General features: G+C 43.6%; 1 protein-coding gene across 1 annotated transcript in view; it reads left to right on the top strand.

Annotated features, from left to right (window-relative positions):
• Positions 1-1337: 1337 nt before the first annotated feature.
• gck (glucokinase (hexokinase 4)) overlaps positions 1338-19642 on the top strand; it is a 44330-nt gene continuing 26025 nt past the window's right edge. Inside the window, exons 1-2 of the mRNA XM_078238569.1 lie at positions 1338-1373; positions 16677-16839. Of these exons, the coding sequence (XP_078094695.1) occupies positions 1365-1373; positions 16677-16839 (172 nt within the window). The 5' untranslated portion in view covers positions 1338-1364. The remainder of the gene's footprint in view (positions 1374-16676; positions 16840-19642) is intronic.

Here is a 19642-nt window from a genome sequence, read left to right as displayed (position 1 = left end):
TTCTGTTCTCTTAATGTCTCACGAAAGATAGCACCTCCAACACTGCAGCAGTCCCTCAATACTGCACCAGGGCATCAACTTTGAGTTTTGGTTTGGCATTTCTGTGGTGAGAATTGAATACATAGCCTTCGGACTTGAGGTGAGTTCCACCAACTGAGCCAGAGCTGCCACATTACCTCCCTCCTTTGTGTCACAAGCCATTTTCCCATTTTTGTTCCCCTCAAACTGACTAGGGCTTACCTGTATTGTATCAGGTAATTGCCCCCTTTTGGTCATGGAAAAAGAAGGGTTGTGGAAGTGGACCAACACCTCACTTTAGTAAATGCCCACATGTCTGTACTTTTTGCAACATGTCTCTCCCGCCATTGTAGATTTAATGGATTTAGTGGAGGACCAATCAGTGTGAATGGAGGCTGGCAGCACTACTTGCTGAATGTGGCTACCTAGATTTGACAATGTGTATGTGTGGGGATGCTGGAAGCAGTCTCCCTGATGATTTTAGCTGTTGGAGACTGTGGCTCCTTACTTTGAAGTTACAAAGTTTTACAGCACAAAAAGAGGCCCTTTGGCCCATCATGTCTGTGCTGGCCATCAAGCCATTCTAACCCAATTTTATAGCCCAATCCGCAACAGTGTTTCAAATGCTCATCTAAACGATTCTTAAACGTTGCGGATGGGGGGGTGGGTGAGATTTCAGGCAGCAAGTTCTTGATTCCCTGTATCCTCTTGGTGAAAAAAAACTTTTCCACAAATGCTCTCCAAATCTCCTGCCCCTTAACCCCCTTCAGGCTGGGTTCCCTGGTGAATTGGCCCCTCCACTGAAGGGGAGAAGTTCTTTCCCATCTACCTACCCACCCACCCTGGAGGGGTCTGGAGATTGTTGGAGGGGGGGTGGTGAGATTGGCCATAGGAGGCTGCTGCCACTCTCACCCTCTCTTCTCCACAACCCCCCCCCCCCCTCCCCCAGCCCTGGTGACTGGGAGTAGGCTCGGTTGGCAGGGGGCAGGCCCCGTCTCCATGGTGACGGGGCGGTTGGAAGAGACTTCAAACGGCGGCGGCGCGAGTGGGGGAAGAGATGAATCAGTCAGCGTGACAGGAATATCCCTCCCTCCATCTCAGACACACGCAGCAAGGAGAAGGGAACATTTCAGGAGAGAGGGTGTGTGTGGGGACAGCGTTTGGGATCAGTAAATAAATTCCGAAAAACGAGGAAAACAATCCGAGGGAGAGATTAAAAATCAGCAGAGGGAGACAACCCGATAAAGGAATAAGGAGAGGAGCTGGGTGACATCCTCAAAGCTGAGACCCCCCGACCAAACACTGCCTTAATGCCGAGCAACAGAGCCAGGATAGACCACAGTAGGATGCAGAAGGTAAAACTTGGCATTTGTTTTTAAAGCTGATACAATATTAAGAGCAAAAAAAATTTTACATTTCAAATCGATTTCCAAACAGAAGACTATTTATTTGAAGCGAAAGTGAAATGTTGCTCTGTGATTTGTGAACTTGCACTGGCACCAGTTTGTGGAAAGCACTTCTGTTTCTTTTTTGGGCAAGTTAAGTTGTGAATGGGAAGTGGAAGAATGGATCCCTTGAACCTACCCTGGTTTTAGAAAGTTGCTGCAAAAGAAAGTGGAATAATTGTGTTCTCTTCAGCCAACTTCTGAAATTAAATTGTGGCCAAGACTGGGATGTTGTTCCTCCCAAACCTGTGTGTGTTGAAAATGTAATATGTTTAAAGATCACCGTTCTAAGTGCCCCGCACTTTAAATCGGTATGCAGGATTGAAGATACAGGGGTTTTCCTTCATTCACCGTCTGTGAAGCATCTTGAGACATTGCTCTCCTTCATGTACATGATGTTTAAAAAGTTGTTGTCGCACTTTGAGTTTCAGATGATTTGCAATCATTGACAAACACGTTCAAGATCAGAAATGTTGTGTTTTAGAATAACCAGTAGCAGACCGCCAACCACCCCATGAGGTTAGGTTGATTTCTTCACTGCCTATGCAGTAATCTGATGGAGTGAATCGTCCACTTTCAACAGAACTTGCATATTTTCCTTTCTTTTAAGTGAAGGGCAGGAGCACGCTGCTAATATGTGACAGTTTGCTATTTGATGTCTCTTTTTAAGGCCACATCATATAATTGCTGTGCTCACTTCAGAGGCTGGTTGGGTTTAAATTAAAGGTCAGAAGAATTTTAAAAAATCTATGAGAATTACCGTTCAAAGAAGTTAAATGTAAAGTCGCATATTTGGAATAACAAATGCAATCAATAATGTTAATAGAAGATCTGAGGGATTAAAAATTGCAGGTTAACTGATCTTTAAAAGAGAGATTGCACAAGTGAAGTCCATATGACGGGCAAAAGGTTTGCTGAATTGAATATTAAAGTGGGGAAATGATAAATCTGCAGACCAACTTTATTGTATCATTATACCTTGTATATTTATAACATCTTGATTGGAACAAAAGATTCTCAGGTGCTTCACAGAAGAGTAATCAGTCAGGCAACCAAAGGCATGAGCTAAATTTTCAAAAGCGTATTATTGATTTCGAGGAAGGCAGAGGGGGTTTAAATAGGAAATTCCAAAGCTTTGAGGAAATACCTGAATGCTCAGCCAGCAATTGTGGGGAGAGGAAAGCCGGGGATGCACGTGAGGCCAGAGTTGGAGGGATGCAGATTTGTCAGAGGATTGTACGGCTGCAGGATGTACAGAGGTAAGGAGCAATGAGGCCAAGGAGAGATTTAAACACAGACTGGAAACCAATAAAACATGGGTAATGGGTGAGCGGAGTGTACTATGACATAGAATGCACATTGCAGCTGAGTGAGTATCAACATTTCAGAGAGAAATAGATGAGCAATTGAATGAAAATATTAAATGGTGTAGGTTAAAACAGGAGAACGGACCTTGAATAGCCAGCTTGTAATGTGGAGCAAATAAAATGGTCTATCATTTCAGCATCAAAGTACCACTGAAATAGAAATTCATTATCTTCATGCTTCCATAGGGTGGCATTGTGACACAGTGGTTAGCACTGCTGCCTCACAGCGCCAGGGACCCGGGTTTAACTTCCGGCTTGGGTCACAACCTGTGCAGAGTCTGTACATTCTCCCCGTGTCTCAGTGGGTTTCCTCCGGGTGTTCCAGTTTCTTCCCACAGTCCAAAGGACATGCTGGTTAGCTGCTTTGGCTATGCTAAATTCTCTCTCAGTGTACCCGAACAGGCGCTGGAGTGTGGCAACTAGGGGATTTTCACAGTACTTTATTGCAGTGTTAATGTAAGCCTACTTGTGACACTAATAAATAAACTTAAAACCATCAGCACACAGTCACACAAACAATCGCAGCAGGTTTAAGCTTTTTGGTCCCTCATGCCTGCTGCACCATTATTTGAGATTATGACTTATTTTCCACCTCCACTGCACTTTCTCTTCTGATCCTGATACCCCTTGATTCTCTTACAGTCCAAAAATCTGTTGACTTCAGCCTTGAATTTTTTCAACAACTGAGCATTCATAGCCTCCTGGATGAAAGAATTCCAAAAACTGACAACCCTCAGAGTGAAGAAATTCACCTCTTAGTCCAAACTGGTTGCCTCCTTATCCTGAGACATCCTGAGACCGTGCTTCCCAGTTCAAGACTTTCCAACCAGATGAACAGCCTCTAAGCATCCACTCTGTCAAGTGTTCAGAATCTTTCTTGTATTAATTCAGAGATGTGGTCTCACTGGGAAGTTAGCATATATTGCCAATTCCTAATTGTGTTTGAGAGATGGGAAGCCACTTTCTTGAACCACTCCAGTCTATGTCATGTCAGTACTTTCTGTTAGGGAGGGTATTCCAGATTTTTGATCCAGTGATGATGTGGTTTCTTTCCAGGTCAGGATAGTGGGTGACAGAGGGCAACTTGTAGGAGGTGGTGTTCCCATGTGTCTGCTGCTTTTCTCCTTCTTGACAATAACGGTTGCATGTTTGGAGGGTGATGTTGAAGAAACCATAACTAGCTGCTGCACTGCCTTGTGTAGCTGGTACACACCACAGCCACAGTGATGCCAGGAAGAAATGTTTCAGGTGATTGATAGCACACCAATCAAACAGGCTGTTTTGTCAGAAATGGTGTTGTGCTTCTTGAGTGTTGTTGAACCTCCAGTCAAGCAGGCAAGTGGAGAGTATTGCATCACACGTCTGCCTTGGAGACGATGGAAAGGCTTTGTGAAGTCAAGAAGTTAATTACTTGCCACAACTTCTGATACAAAAGCATAAAGTTGCACATGCTGTAAATCTGAAATAAAAATTGAAAATCCTGAACTACTCAGCTGGCCAGGAAACACCTTTGGAGATTAAACAGAGTTAACATCTCAGGTCGATGACCTTTCATCAGAACTGGGAGAAGTGAGATACACAGTAGGTTTTAACTACATCAAATGCTAGAGAGTGGCAAAAGACGAAAAGTGAATAAGAAAAACTAAAAGTGGAAGCCTGTGACGGGAAGCATCAAATGACAAAAGAGTTGGTGCGCAGAGCCAATAAAAGGTGCATGTATCGGAGGTGTGAATGACAGAATAATGAACAGCTGCCATCCAAAAGCAAGAACAAGATTAAGATTGAAACATGTAAAGAAAAATAAACTAAACAGTGATAGAGAATATGGCCTGAAATTGTTGAACTCAGTGTTGAAATCAGAAGGCTTTTAAATGCCAAATGATGAAAGCTTACGTTTAGCTTCAGTGGAACACAGCAGAAGGCTGAGGACAAAGGTGTTAACATGAGAGCAAGGTAGAGAATTAAAATGGCAAACAACAAGCTCGGAGTCATGCTTGCGGAATGAATGACACGACCCAATCTGTGAACAGTGTGAACATCGAGATATAGAAGTTCCAAAGTTAATAAGCAGTGATGTGAGCTCCCTAATAGTGCTTCAGAACAAACCTATGAGGAGTGACATTAAATGAGGCTCTTGGAAAGAAGATTCAATTTAAAAAATATATGTTTTTTTAATGATTTGCTACTCTCTCTTCTGTAACATATTAACTGAAGAGATGACCTTGGCCAGATTGCTAATTGCACTCAATAACTTCCTAGCAATTGCAACTTGGTGTAAATGCTCTTACAGGCTAATGATCTACAGAACAACCTTTGCAAAAGACAGTAGGTAGGATTTTCCAAGGCCTGAAGTGGTTAACTGAACAGGTGACTGAACCTGTATCTTCAGAAAAGAACGCTGAGGTGCTATATCTTGACATCAATGTCATACGCCTCTGAGAGATTGACAATAAACAAATACGCTATCGATAACCTGAATGCATTTGAGATGTGCACACAAGACAACGCTCCACTTATCTTACACGGATAGACAGGCCAATGAAGAAGTGCTGGAAAGGAAGGAGAAAAGAGGAAATTAGTGTTTAACATCAAAGAGGGGAAGATACAAGATTTTGGTGTCACCATTAGAGCAGACAGAGACAATTACTGGAAGGAAAAATCAATGGAAGATGTAGGAGAGGCAAACAGTTGAACCGTGGGGCAGCACAGTGGCACAATGTTTGGCACTGCTGCTTCACAGCGCCAGGGGTCCAGGTTTGATTCCGGCCTTGGATGACTGTTTTTGTGGAATTTGCATGTTCTCCCCGGGTCTGTGTGGGTTTCCTCCGATGCTCCAATTTCCTCCCACAGTCCAAAGATGTGCAGGTTAGGTGGATTAGCCATGGTAAAAATGCACGGGGTTATGGGGATAGGGCTCAGGTGGGGGTGAGGGGGGGGGGGAACGCTGGGGAAGAAGCCCTTACTTCTAAGAATGGGTCCAGTGGCCCCGCCTGCACTGTCGGGGGGATTATATGGGTGTGACAGGTGTAAGTGCAGCACAAGACAGACATAGGTGCACACCCACTGCAATCAACCTTCTGGGAAGACGATGCCGCCAACTGATGAACAAAGTGGGGTTCAAGCTCTGATGAAGAGTCGTCCATTGAAACATCAGTTCTACTTTCTCTCCACAAACACTGTAAGGCCTGCTGAGATTTTCCAACATTTTCTGTTTTTGTTTTAGATTCCACAGAAAATTACTTTTAACAAAGTGGTTGGCTGGGAGGCCTTGAAAAGATCAGAGAGCCCTGTTGAGATGGCTCTCTGTTCAGTCCCACTACCCAAGCAGGTCCCCAGTATCTCAGAGGCATATGATATTGATGTCAAGATATAGCACCTCACCATTCTTTTCTGAAGATATAGGTTCAGTCACCCATTCAATTAACCACTTCAGCCCAGGGAAAATCCTGCCCACTGTCTTTTGCAAAGATTGTTCTGTCAATCATTAGCCTGCAAGAGCATGGTGGGAATGGATGCCATTCGGCTGCCTGCCAACCAAGCACGGTCAGCCAAGTTAGATAATTAAAGGTCCTAAAAGGGAAATGTTCCTATGCTGCCAGCATTTTATTAGCAGCAGAGAGGTTCCCCATGCCATGGGCAGTCTACCAGCTTCATTAAGGCAGCTGCCCTGTGGCCTTCCTGGGGACAGGAGCTGGTGGTGTGCTAATTTCAGCTGGAGCTGGTGGTGTGCTAATTTCAGCTGGAGGTCCTAAGGACCAATGAGGCACCCGCAGACGCAGTAGACTGTCCCCTTGGCTTCATTGCCCATCCAGAGAATCATGTCTCTTGGACCTTCCGATTTAAAATTTTTCACTGTCGTCTTTGAGGCTGCCTCATAAGAGAGCAGTCCTGTCAATCTCTGAGCTATTTTATCATCACCCACCTCTCCAGGTGGGGCTGCCAAGGCCTCAGAACTTCCTATATTTGAGTGGCAAGTTCTGTTTCCTGGCTGCTGTCTTTATTTGGTTGGCGAGCTAGGAGATGGTCTATGAGGAAGTCTTCTGTAGGAAAATTGCAAAACAGGCAAGCGAGGGCTCAGCACCCCGATCCAATCGGGATCCCAAAACCCTCAAAAATATCCTGCCAAGTATTTCTTTATCCCTTCATTTTCCAAAAAGAAAGTCTTTGGGGGCGAACTTATCAAAAAAATTTGAACAAGTGAGAAAACGGGAGAGCTTCAGGGCAGGATTTTACAGCCTCACTCGGGCGAGACCGGAAATTCCTGCCCGAGGTCAACAGACATTTCTGTTGTCTGCCCTTTGCCCGCTCCAATTCCGTTTCAGCGTTAGACCTGTTTTTTTGGGGAGTTGAAAAATGCAATCTTATGACACGTTGTCAAAAAAAATCCACAATGTGATTCTCATCAGCAAAGGGAGGGGGTGGAGCCGAATCTCACCAGGAAGTCAGCCGCTGAGCTCAAGGGGTGCCGTTGCGCAGGTGCTACTATCTCCCAGTGTACTCTGTACACACAGTGTACACAGTGCACTAGACAATCTCCTGTCATTCCCCCAATCCCTCCCCCCTTGGAACCCGCCGCTGATCGGTGCCGGGCCCCCCACCTCCGGACATCCCACCCCCCCACCTCCCCCCCCACCACGATCGCCACCCTGGACATCATCCCCTGCTCCCCCCTGCCAATCGCTGTCCTTGACATTGCCCCCCCCCACCCTGATCACCATCCCAGCTGATCAGCCTCCCAATCTCTGGCCGAGCTGATTAATCACACCCCCCCCCCTATCCTCTGCAGAGTTCCCCTCTCCCCCCACTATGGAGCTCCATGCCCTGCTTCCCCCATGTCATGGCCCTCCCCCCTCAGGAGCCTCTCAGGCCCTGCCCTCTCAGGTCTCACCTCAGTGACAGTGCACCAGGCTGGCACTGCCCCAGGGGCACTGGTAATCTTGGAGGCTTCAATGGCCTCCTTTCTCACCAGCGAGGCCATCACGTCTGGTCCACATTGGTGGGGACGCTGGTGAGGACTGGTAAGCAGGTAAGTTCAAGTGAGCCTGGATGATTGCGTCTGGGACTCACTAATAACATGGTAATCATGTCATGAATATTGAGTGATAAAATTGCAAGAGACCAAAAACCAGGCACCATCCTGATTTTTTGCCTCTTGCCCAATCTCACCAGCTCGGCACACCCATTGATCGGTGGCAGGATGAGCGCGTAAGTTCGCTCCCTTTATGTCTCCATGTTCAAAACATCTACAATCATTTTCCTGTTAGTTTCCTTTTAATCAGTCGCACCATGTGATCATCAGCATCATCGTGCCTTAACAGCTTTGTTCATCTGTGTATGCCTAATGGTCACACAGTTATTTGTCCTCATCAGAACTTTCCCACTGATTCGCATTCTCAAGTCCCAGTTGTGTGCTATCATTGGCACCATTCATTCCATTCACGCTTCTGAGCATTTCAAGAGTTGAGAAGTGTCAAAGTCCTGTTGACTCAATCTTCACAGCGTACCTCAGTATAGAGGTTGAATTGTGAGATGGCAGACTGCTCATTATTCAGGTGTGTCCAAGCCTCAAGGCTTCATCTTCTTCTCGGGCCCTCTCATGACTGAAGTGTCCGTTGCGAGATCAGTTTGTCCACAAAACTAGCAATTCATGTTGTCGCTTTTGCTGTTTGGGAGATCTGATACAGCTGTGTCACTTCTGGCCTTCTCTGGGTACATTGGATGTTCTGAGTTTTGTGTTGATCATCCTTGGAGCCAAATTTCAGTGCTTCCCTCCTCGTGGGATGGTCAACTGCAGTGTTTTCCAAGGAGATTTGCTCTGCAATGCATAACTTTGTAAGGCTCCTTTTTTAAGGTGTCCTTGTAGCCTTTTAACTGACTACCTTGATGTAATTTGCCCTGACCAGCTCCCCAAAGATGATTGGTTGGATAATTTGCAGTCATCCATGCAGGAGCTAAATATGAGGTTATCCACTTTGGTAGCAAAAACAGGAAGGTAGATTATTATTTGAATGGGTGTAAATTGAGAGAGGCGGATACTCAGCGAGATCCTGGCATCCTCGTGCATCAGTTGCTGAAAGTAAGCGCACAGGTACGGCAGGCAGTAAAGAAGGAAAATGGTATGTTGGCCTTCATAGCAAAAGGATTTGAGTATAGGAACAGAGATGTTTAACTGTAATTGTATAGGGCATTGGTGAGGCCACACCTGGAGTATTGTGTACAGTTTTGGTGTCCTTATTGCTAGAGAGGGAGTGCAGTGAAGGTTTACCAGGCTGATTTCTGGAATGGCAGGTCTGTCATATGAGGAGAGACTAAGTTGGTTAGGATTGAATTCATAGGAGTTTAGAAGAGTGAGAGGGGATCTCATAGAAACTTATAAAATTCTAACAGGATTAGACAGGGTAGATTCAGAAAGAATGCTCCTGATGATGGGGTAGTCCAGAACTCAGGGTCATAGTTTGAAGATAAGGGGTAAACCTTTTAGGACTGAGGTGAGGAGAAATTTCTTCACCCAGAGAGTGGTGAATCTGTGGAATTCACTACCACAGAAAGTACCACAGTAGTTAAGGCCAAAATGTTGTGTGACTTCAAGAAGAAATTAGATATAGCTCTTGGGGCTAAAGGGATCAAAGGATATGGGGCAAAGGCAGGATCAGGATATTGAATTTGATGATCAGCCTTGATCAAAATGAAGGGCGGAGCAGGCTCGAAGGGCCGAACAGCCTACTCCTGCTTTTATTTTCGAAGTTTACATGTTTCTATGAGACATGGCATGCTCATCTAAGGTGAATTTTCTCGAGGGTTGTCTCCATGTTGTTGCACCCAACCTGATGAAGGACCTTGTTTTTTGTCATTTTGTCCTGCCATTGAATTCTCATGATGGAGTTGAATTATGCACTGTCCAATGAAACTGAAATGATAACATGATGCCACAATGAAAGATACGTGACTGAAGGGAACCTGATGAGACACTGTAGCCCTTATCCTGACATGATGACCCCTAGCTCTCGACTCTCAAATTAGGGGAAACTTCTCAGCATCTACCCTGTAAACCTCCCATCAAAATCCTAGTTTGCAATGCAATCACCATTAATTTTTTTTAAGCTGCTGGAAATATAGGCCTATTATGCTCACTCCTTCTAGAATAGGAACAAGAAAGGAATTGAATTCCAATCCCTAGCAATAAAGCCCAACAGACTATTTGTCTTCCTAAATGCTTGTTTTAAATCTGTGTTTTTTGCACAAGGACTCCCAAGTCCTTCTGAACACTAATATTGCATACATTCTTAACATTTAAAAATATTAGGTTTTTCTATTCTTCATACCAAAGCAAATAACCTCACACTTCTCCAAGTTGATCCATCTGCCAGCATCCTGCCCACTCACTTACTCTATTTATATCTCTTTGTGGAATCATTGTTTTCTCCTCACAGCTTACTTTCACACCTGGCTTTGTATCATCAGCAAACACTCAGTCCATTCTTCGAAGTCTGTCATTGAGGCTCCAGTATTGATACTCGTGGTATTCCATTCATAATGGCCTGCCAGTCTGGCAATTAACCATTTATTTCATGTTTTTTGTCCTTTAATTGATCCTCAATCCATGTGAATATATTATGTAATATTATATATTGTACCCACCAGCCTGTGAGCCCGTGCAACATTTTGCGTGCCTGTTTCAAAAGTCTTTAAAATCCAAAAATGCTGCATCCACTGATTTTCCTTTATCTACTCGATTTCTTGGGGATTCACAGTAACTTCATTGCAGTGTTAACATAAGCCTACTTATGATACTAATAAATAAACATAAACTTAAGTATCTCAAAAAGCTTTAATAGATTTTCCAAAGAGAATTTTCCTTTGATAAATGAAGGACACTGGGGCATCTTGAGGTCATGAAAGGAAGGAGATGAGTATACATTCTTTCTATCATGTAGAAACCACCCTTTTGCTGTGAAAAAAAGATAGAAACAAAAGTATTGGGGTAAGTCTCAAATCAAAACATTGATCAGCTGGTCCAATAACTTGGTGATTGATCACAGAATCATAGAATTGTTAGAGTAGAAGGGGCCATTTGGCCTTTCTCCACACCCCTGCACATTGTTTCGACGGAAGTAATCATCTAATATCCTCTTGAATACCTTGATTTAACCTGCCTCCAACACACCTCCAGGCAGAGCATTCCAGACCCAAACCACTTGCTGTGTAAAAGTTTTTTCTCACATTATATTTGCTTCTTTTGCAAATCACTTCAAATCTATGCCCTCTTGTTTTTGATCCCTTTACAAACGGGAACAGTTTCTCCCTCTCCAACCCTCTCATGATTTCGAACATCTCTATCAAATCCCTTCTTTAGTCTTCTTCTCTCCAAGGAGACCAGTCCCATCTTCTCTGATCAATCTTCTTAACTGAAGTTTCTAATCCCTGGAACCATTCTTGTGAACTTCTTCTGCATTCTCTCCAATGCATTCACATCTTCCCAGTAGTATGGCACCCGGAACTGTATACAATATTCCAGCTGTGGTCTAACTAGTGTCTTGTATAAGTTCAGCATAACCTCCTTGCTCTTGTACTCTGTGCCCCTGTTAATAAAACCCTGTTATTAACTGCTGTCTGCACTTGTCTTACCACCTTCAATTATCTATGCATTATACACCCAAGTAGGTCCCTTTGCTCTTGGTACCCCCCTAAGAATTTTACCCCTTAGTTTATATTGCCTCTCCATTTACTTCCCACTAAGATGCATCACCTCACACATCTCCACATTGAACTTCATCTGCCACCGATCTGCCCACTCCACCAAATGTATCCATTTGAAGTTTTACACTGTCCTCTTCACAGTTGACAATATTTCCAAGTTTTGAATTGTCCACAAACTTTGAAATTATTTGCTGCATCCAAGGTATATGTCAGGAAAAGCAAGGATCCCACTACTGACCTCTGGGGAACACCACTACAAACCTTCCTCCAGCCTGAAAAATATCCATTGACCGTTGCTTTCTGCTTTCTTTTATTCAGCCAATATTGTATCCACATTGCGACTGTCCCTTTTATTCCATGAGCTATAACTTTTCTCACTGTTGTGTGGCACTGTATCAAATGCTTTTTGAAAGTCCATGTACACCACATCAACAGCATTACCCTCATTGATCCTTTCTGTTACCTCCTCAAAAAACTCCAGCAAGTTAGTTAAACACAATTTCTCCTTTAGAAACCCAAGCTGACTTTTCTTAATCAACCCACATTTTCCATGTGACTACTAATTCTATCCCGAATAATTGTTCCGAGAAGCTTGTCCACCACTGATGTTAAACCGATAGGTCTGTAATTGCTGGGGCTATCCTGAGAACATTTTTTTGAACAAAGGCGTAACATTTGCAAGTCTCCAGTCCTCTGGCACTGATATTTGAAGATATTAATGATATTGTATTGTGTTGCTTGTATAGTAAGTAATCTGCCTCTGTTAGCTCACTATTGTGGTCCATTTAATATGGTTTTGATGTAATTTGTGTTTGTATACGCACATATATATGATAGAGACTGGTTCAGCAATATGGAATTGCTGTTTTTCACATCGTAAATCTATCACCATAGTATCAAGCTAATTATATAGACATAAGGAAAGACTGCTGCTCGGATCGAAATGTTGCTGTCATCTGGTGTCATTAATCAGCGGAAATCTTTCAGTGGCCACCTATGTTGTACTGATATTCTGAATAATCGATCATGCTTTAAGCATGTACCTTTGATTTGCTGTCCTCATTAGTGATAAGTTACTGATTAACTCTGTCACTTCACATCATAACAAGATGTGTCAAGAAGCTCACGTGTTCGTGTAGTTGCTTCGTAGAAATTAGACTCACAGATTTCCAAGAATGGTGTGACTCTGTTATTAATTAACAGTGGCCTATCTACAACCATCTATTGTGAAGAGTTCACTGCCATGTTATTTATGAAGTTGATGGGAGTAGAGATAGGGAGTTCATCACAGAAATTCACAGGGCAAAGAGTGATATGGAGTAAAATTGAGTTTTCAATAGACAAAGGAATGTGGCAGTGGTGTGTATGTGTAAGGGGTGTAGCTTCGGTGGATTGGCCATGGTAAATGCGTGGGGTTATGGGGATAGGGTAGGGGAGGGGTAAGATGTTCTTTCAGAGAGTTGGTGCAGACTCGATGGGCCAAATGGCCTCCTTTAACACTTTTCAGGATTCTGTGATTCTTTGGTCCACATCATTCTTTGGTATGACAGAAGATGTAATGAAAGAGGTTGCCATATTTGAAGTTCCCTACTAATTTAAGAGTAATGGAAACATCATTGCCCATCTCATTGTGCCAACCTGTACTGCTAACAGTGCCAGGTTGGTATCATGTCACAGCAGTTCATCAAAGGACACGAAAAGACACTCATTCAATAATGTATGTATATTCCCTTGAAGAGGTTATCCTTGGCTCACCCTGATGAAATAGAATTGCCATTGTGACCTTTCACCCAGTTAATGTCCTTCCTGTACCAGGGGAGAAGAGATTAGAATTCTTCAGACCGGGTCAAGACTTCACACCCAGTCACAATAATACACAACTGTGACATATTTTCCTTAAGAGTTCAAATAATATGTTGTCCAAGACGGAAATCAACAGTCTATGGCTACTGATTTCTAAAAGAAAGACTTGCACTTATATAGTTCTTTTCTCAAAATACATGCCAGCCAAAACAGTACCTTTTGGTGCAGTCCCCAGTGTTGAGACATTGGCTAGGGGTACCCAGCTAATATCATCCGCATGCCTGACACAAGACTCCCAAAACAGGTTCTTTACTGTTGTAACATAGGAAACGCAACAACTAATTGGTGTTTAGCAGACTCCCACAAACAGCATGTGATAATGACCAGGTAGCATTGGACAAGAAACCAGGTATAACTTATCTGCTCTTCATTGGAATGGTACGATGGGAACCTTTACATCCATCAAGCAGGCAAGTGGGGCTTTATTTTAATTTGTCATCTGGAAAACACCAACTCTAATAACATGATGCTCTGTCAGTACTGCACTGGCATGTACAGCATTGATTTTTGTCCTAGAGTGGGCTTGGAACCTAGAACCTTGTGATTCAGAGACTGCTAAGTGAGCCAGGGCTGACACATTGGGGTTAAGTTAAGTTATGAGGAGATATTACACAAAGTGCAGTTGTATTTAATGGAATTTAGACAGTTAAGGGATGACTTGATTGAAGTTTCCAAGTCACTAATAGAAACATATAGGGTGGATAGAAAGAAACAATTTCTGCTGTTTGGGGAATTAAATGAGGAAGCACGACTGCACAGAAAGGATGAGAGAAGTTTGAAACTCTCTTCTCCATACAATAGTTGCTGCTCAGTCAGTTGTTAGTTTTAAATCTGAGATTGATAGAAGTTTGTGCACCAAAGGTAGCAAACGATCTGGGGTTAGGATGCAGATGACCTATGATCTCACTGAATGGCGGAGCAGGCTCGAGGAGCTAAATGGCCTACTCTTGTTCCTTTGTCAAATTGTCCTATGTTCCTGCATTTTTTTTACTCGGTAATAAGCATACTAATTTACTAAGATTGCTGCATACCTGTTAGTACGACCACAAAGACCAAGGGGGATCAGCAATTAACACTTAGATCACCTCAGGGCCAGAGAGTCCTTGCCCAAGGCGCCCCCGCCACAGGTCATGGAGATATCTACTGCCAATCCTCACCTTGAAGTTGACTCTGCATTGGTCACTCCAGATAGTGAAGGGATGGACTTGGAGATGGAAGCTGAAGAAGTGGGCCTCTGGGCTGAAGCGGAACCTGAGGAGGAACCTGCTTCGGTAACCCTGTGATACTCCCTTCGAAAAAGAAGGTCCCCCTTCCGATTTACAACGCCTGATTCAACCCCGCCTTCAATGGACCTCCATTGGAGCGCCAAAATAACAGAAAGGACCTCCTCACAGTGCGGCCGCTGGGAGAGACATGGACCTAAGGGGGATGGATGTTATGACAACCACAAAGGCCAAGAGGGGGATCGTCAATAGATCTACCCGTGGGCTTTGTGGAGTACCAGCTGTCTTATTGAGCGAGTGGAGGCTCGCCCAATGGGAATCAGCCAGCGGGGCGTTTTAAGCCTTAATTTTACCTGGACCAGAGTTGAATGTTTCGAGATGAAGACTACTTGACTGGAGCAGCCTTTTCCTTTGATGCACATTAAAGGGTGTTGATGACAGGAAACTGGGATTTGGCTGAATTACTACAGTACCCTACTGAAAGATTGGGGGTTTATACTTAGGTCATACAACCAAGAATTGTCATCATACCTGTGGTGTTGTAACCCTTTAAGGTGCCGTTCCCTGAAAGAGTCATGTGACCTGCTAGCCCAATCAGGAACGTCCCTGCCGGAAGTTTACTGCCTCGCCTGCCCTGGAATCAAGACGGGCGAGGCTGGCAGAACAGAATTCTCCTTTGGCCTCGGGCGGGATTTTACAAGCCTTGCCCAAGCAAGGTCGTAAAATAGCGCCGGAGGACTTACTGGGACTTCCTGTCAGTTGGAGTTTTAGGCCTGTAAAGTTTAAGTTTAAGACTTCCCTTGCTCTGTAATGTGTATAGTTGTTCTGTTAATAAATCTTTGTTAATTCACTGACCAGAGTTTGAGCCTTAACTCGCTACACGATAGTAACTTTCTGTCATGAAGACTGACACACCTGCTTCTGCAGTCCTCGGAATCAGTGTTGTGCAGAGACCTGATAAGATTTTAGAGGAAAAGGATGTTCCAGGCAACCATGCAGGACAGATGTTACAGTTCGCTAAATTCTAATTTGCAATTTGATCTTATATTCAATATTAAATGTTACTGTCGATATACATTATATTCATTTTGAATTCAGTCTTAATTGGTGCTGAGGTTATTTTGTACAACTTTCCAGGGACTGAGTGAAGTATAATGACCTCAGAAGCATTTATGCCTGGCTGGGCTGCCAGGGAACTTCATCTCAGCACAGAGTCCAAACACTACCAAGTGCAAGACCACATTTAGAATTTCCCATTCCTCGCATATTTCTACCATATACCTGGATTTATATTGCTTATACCAAACACAACAGGTATCCCGTTCTTATCTTGTATATACCATATCTTGTTAATGTAATGCCTCTAGTACACTTATCCTGTATAAACATGGTACACATCATATTCAACAACTACCTACTGTAAACCTTCCCTCGCAATTAGTTGGTTAGCCTGCATCAATCTGTGCGTACCATATAAACATGCAATGGTTTACCATGTAAAGAGGTTGAGGCAGGAGGGATCATTACATCTTATTTCGGAGAATAGATAAACATTTGAAGCAAAGACAAACATGGAGCTCTGACGAGAAGAACGAGGATAGTGAGATTTGCTTTGGATAACACTGCCTTTTTAGCTGTAAATTTCTGTGGTTTTTCTTTGAGATCTCTGTGCTCCTTCAATTCTGGCTCCTTGCCAATCTCTGATTTTAATCACTCTGCCATTGGCTGACAGACTTTCAGCTGTCTCGGCCCTCAGCTTTGGAGCTCTCTCCCAAACTTTATTGACTTCCCTCCCTTAAAAATGCTCCTTCAAATCTATCTCTTTGATCCAGCTTTTGGTCATCTGTTTAGATCACCTTCTGTGGCTTGGTGTCAAATGTTATTATTGATATCCCTCTTGTTTAACATCTTGGGACACTTTTCTACATCAAAGACACTATATAAATGCAAGTTGTTGTTCCATATCCACATACCATGTTTGCCTCACATATGAAGCACGTACTTTTTCATATATATGTTTTACCCATCTTCCATCTGTTGTGCGGTCCTTTGCTTCCTAATAGGTACAGCAGATTTTGTCAGAATTTCACCTTGAGAAAAGGGAGCTGCTGGAAGTGATGCGGAGAATTCAGCAGGAAATGGAGAAGGGCCTACAGTTGGAGACCCACAAAACAGCCAGCGTCAAGATGCTGCCCACTTACGTACGTTCAACACCAGACGGCTCAGGTAGAAAACAAATCTGCTGAGTAACATTGTCCCAACACATTCTAATGACTAATGACAAAATGATTATAATCAGACAAATTACTACTGTAAATACAGTATTAAATTTCCCATTAATGACTTGACTCTGCTTCTGAATTGGAACAATCAAACCCTATCTGACAACAATTTTCACCAGTATATGACATTTGCCCAATGGTTTGCCCGTTCAGTCATCCCATAAGATTAGAGGAATGTGTAGAACTGAAAGACAATATTCTAATCCGAGTGCCAAAATTCAAAATATTGCACACATGACACTCTCTCTTCTTCCTATTCCCCATCTCTGCCAAATATTTGCTTCCTTCAACATGCACATGACATTTATTGCAATTACGGAGACATGGTTAAAGGAGGGACAGGACTGGCAGCTTAACATTCCAGGATATTATTGTTTTAGACGGGACAGAAGGGGAAACAAAAGGGGTGGGGGAATTGCACTGCTGATTAGGGAGCACATCATAGCTGTGTCGAGGGAGGACACATTGGAGAGATCTTGCAGTGAGGCATTATGGGTGGAGCTCAGGGATAGGAAGGGTGAATTCACAATATTGGGAGTGCACTATAGACCCAACAGCCCACAAGAGACAGGAGCAGTTGTGTAGTCAGATACTGAGAAGGTGTGAATAAAGCAGGGGAATAAAGCAGGGGCGGCACAGTGGTTAGCACTGCTGCTTCACAGCTCCAGGGACCTGGGTTCAATTCCCGGCTTGGGTCACTGTCTGTGTCTGCACATTCTCCTCATGTCTGTGTGGGTTTTCTCCGGGTGCTCCGGTTTCCTCCCACAGTCCAAAGATGAGAGGGTTAGATTGATTGGCCACGCTAAAAATTGCCCTTAGTGTCCTGAGATGTGTAGGTTAGAGGGACTAGTGGGTAAATATGTAGGGATATGGGGGTAGGGCTTGGGTGGGATTGTGGTCGGTGCAGACTCGATGGGCCGAATGGCCTCTTTCTGTACTGTAGGATTTCTATGATTTGTAAAGCAGGGGAGTTGTGATGGGTGACTTTAACTTCCCTATATTGACTGGGACTCCCTTCCACCCAGGGGCTCGGATGGAGAGCAATTTGTTAGAGGTGTCTTGGAGAGCTTTTTGATACAGTATGTTGACAATCCAACCAGGGAGGGGGCTATTGGGGATTTGGTATTGGGGAATGAGCCAGGCCAAGTGATCGATGTTTCAGTGCGGGAGCATTTTGGGCTCAGCAATCATAATTCTATAAGATTTCGGGCAGTCACAGATAGGGAAAAGAATGGCCCTCGGGTGAGGGTATTTGATTGGAAGAGGACCAATTACATCCAAATTAGACAGGAACTGGGGAATGTGGATTAGGAGTAGTTATTTGAGGGCAAATCCATGCCTAGCATGTGGGAGGTTTTTAAAGGCCAGTTCACTAAAGTGCAGGACAGGCATGTACTGTAGGATTCTATGATTCTGTGTCCCAGCAAAAATTAAGGATAGAAATGGCGGGATTCAGGAACCATGGATGACAAGGGAAATTGTAAACTTAGTATAAAGGAAAAAGGAAGCATACAATAGTCTTGGCATCTAAAAACTGACGAAGACCTTGAGGAGTATTGTGAAAGTAGGAAGGAACTTAAATGTGGAATTAGAAGCGCTATAAGGGGCCATGAAGTGTCTTTAGCAAACGGGACCAAGGAGAATCCAAGGCTTCTTATACATATTGTTAGGAGCAAGAGGGTAGCAAGAGAAAGAGTAGGCCCACTCAATGACAATGGAGGGGAATTATGTGTGGAGTCACTCAAAGTGGGTGAGATCCTTAATGAGTACTTTGTATCAGTATTCACCAAGGAGAAGGACATGACGGATGTTGAGTTCAGGGATAGGTGTGTGAATGCTCGAGAGAATGTCAATATATCAAAGAAGGAAGTGTTGAGTATCCTAAGTTGCATTAAGGTAATAATCCGGGGCCGGATGGGATCTATCCCAGGTTACTACGGGAAGAAAGGGAAGAAATAGCTGGTGCCTTAACAGATATCTTCATATCTCCTTTGACCATAGGTGAGGTTCCAGAGGACTTGAAAATAGCCAATGTTATTCCCTTGTTTAAGAAAGGAAGCAGGGATAACCCAGGAAATTATAGGCTGGTAAACCTGACGTTAGTCGTGGGGAAGCTTTTGGAGAAGATATTGAAGGACAGGATATGTGCACATTTGGAAGAAAAAGGATTGGTTAATGACAGGCAGCATGGTTTTGTATGGGGAAAGTCATGTCTCATCAACTTGATTGAGTTTTTTGAAGAGGTGACAAAGATAATTGATGAGGGAAGGGCTGTGAATGTAGTTTGTATGAACTTTAGCAAGGTGTTTGACCAGACATGGCAGACTGGTACAAAAACTAAAATCATATGGGATTCAGGATGGGCTAGCTAGATGGGTACAGAACTGGCTTGGTTATAGAATGATGTGAAAATGCCAGCGTTGGACTGGGGTAAGCACAATAAGAAGTCTCACAACACCAGGCTAAAGTCCAACAGGTTTATTTGGTAGCACAAGCCACAAGCTTTCGGAGCGTTGTTCCTTCATCAGGTGAGTGGGAGTTCTGTTCACAAACAGGGCATATGAAGACACAAACTCAATTTACAAAATAATGGCTGGAATGCGAGTCTTTACAGGTAATCAAGTCTTAAAGGTACAGACAATGTGAGTGGAGAGAGGGTTAAGCACATTTAAAGAGATGTGTATTGTCTCCAGCCAGGACAGTTAGTGAGATTTTGCAAGCCCAGGCAAGCCGTGGGGGTTACAGAT

This window comes from Mustelus asterias, chromosome 22 (assembly GCF_964213995.1).
Source record: "Mustelus asterias chromosome 22, sMusAst1.hap1.1, whole genome shotgun sequence".
In the NCBI taxonomy this organism is placed as follows: Eukaryota; Metazoa; Chordata; class Chondrichthyes; order Carcharhiniformes; family Triakidae; genus Mustelus; species Mustelus asterias.
The sequence above is the reverse complement of the archived record's forward strand: the minus strand, read 5'-3'. Positions and strand labels throughout refer to the sequence as shown.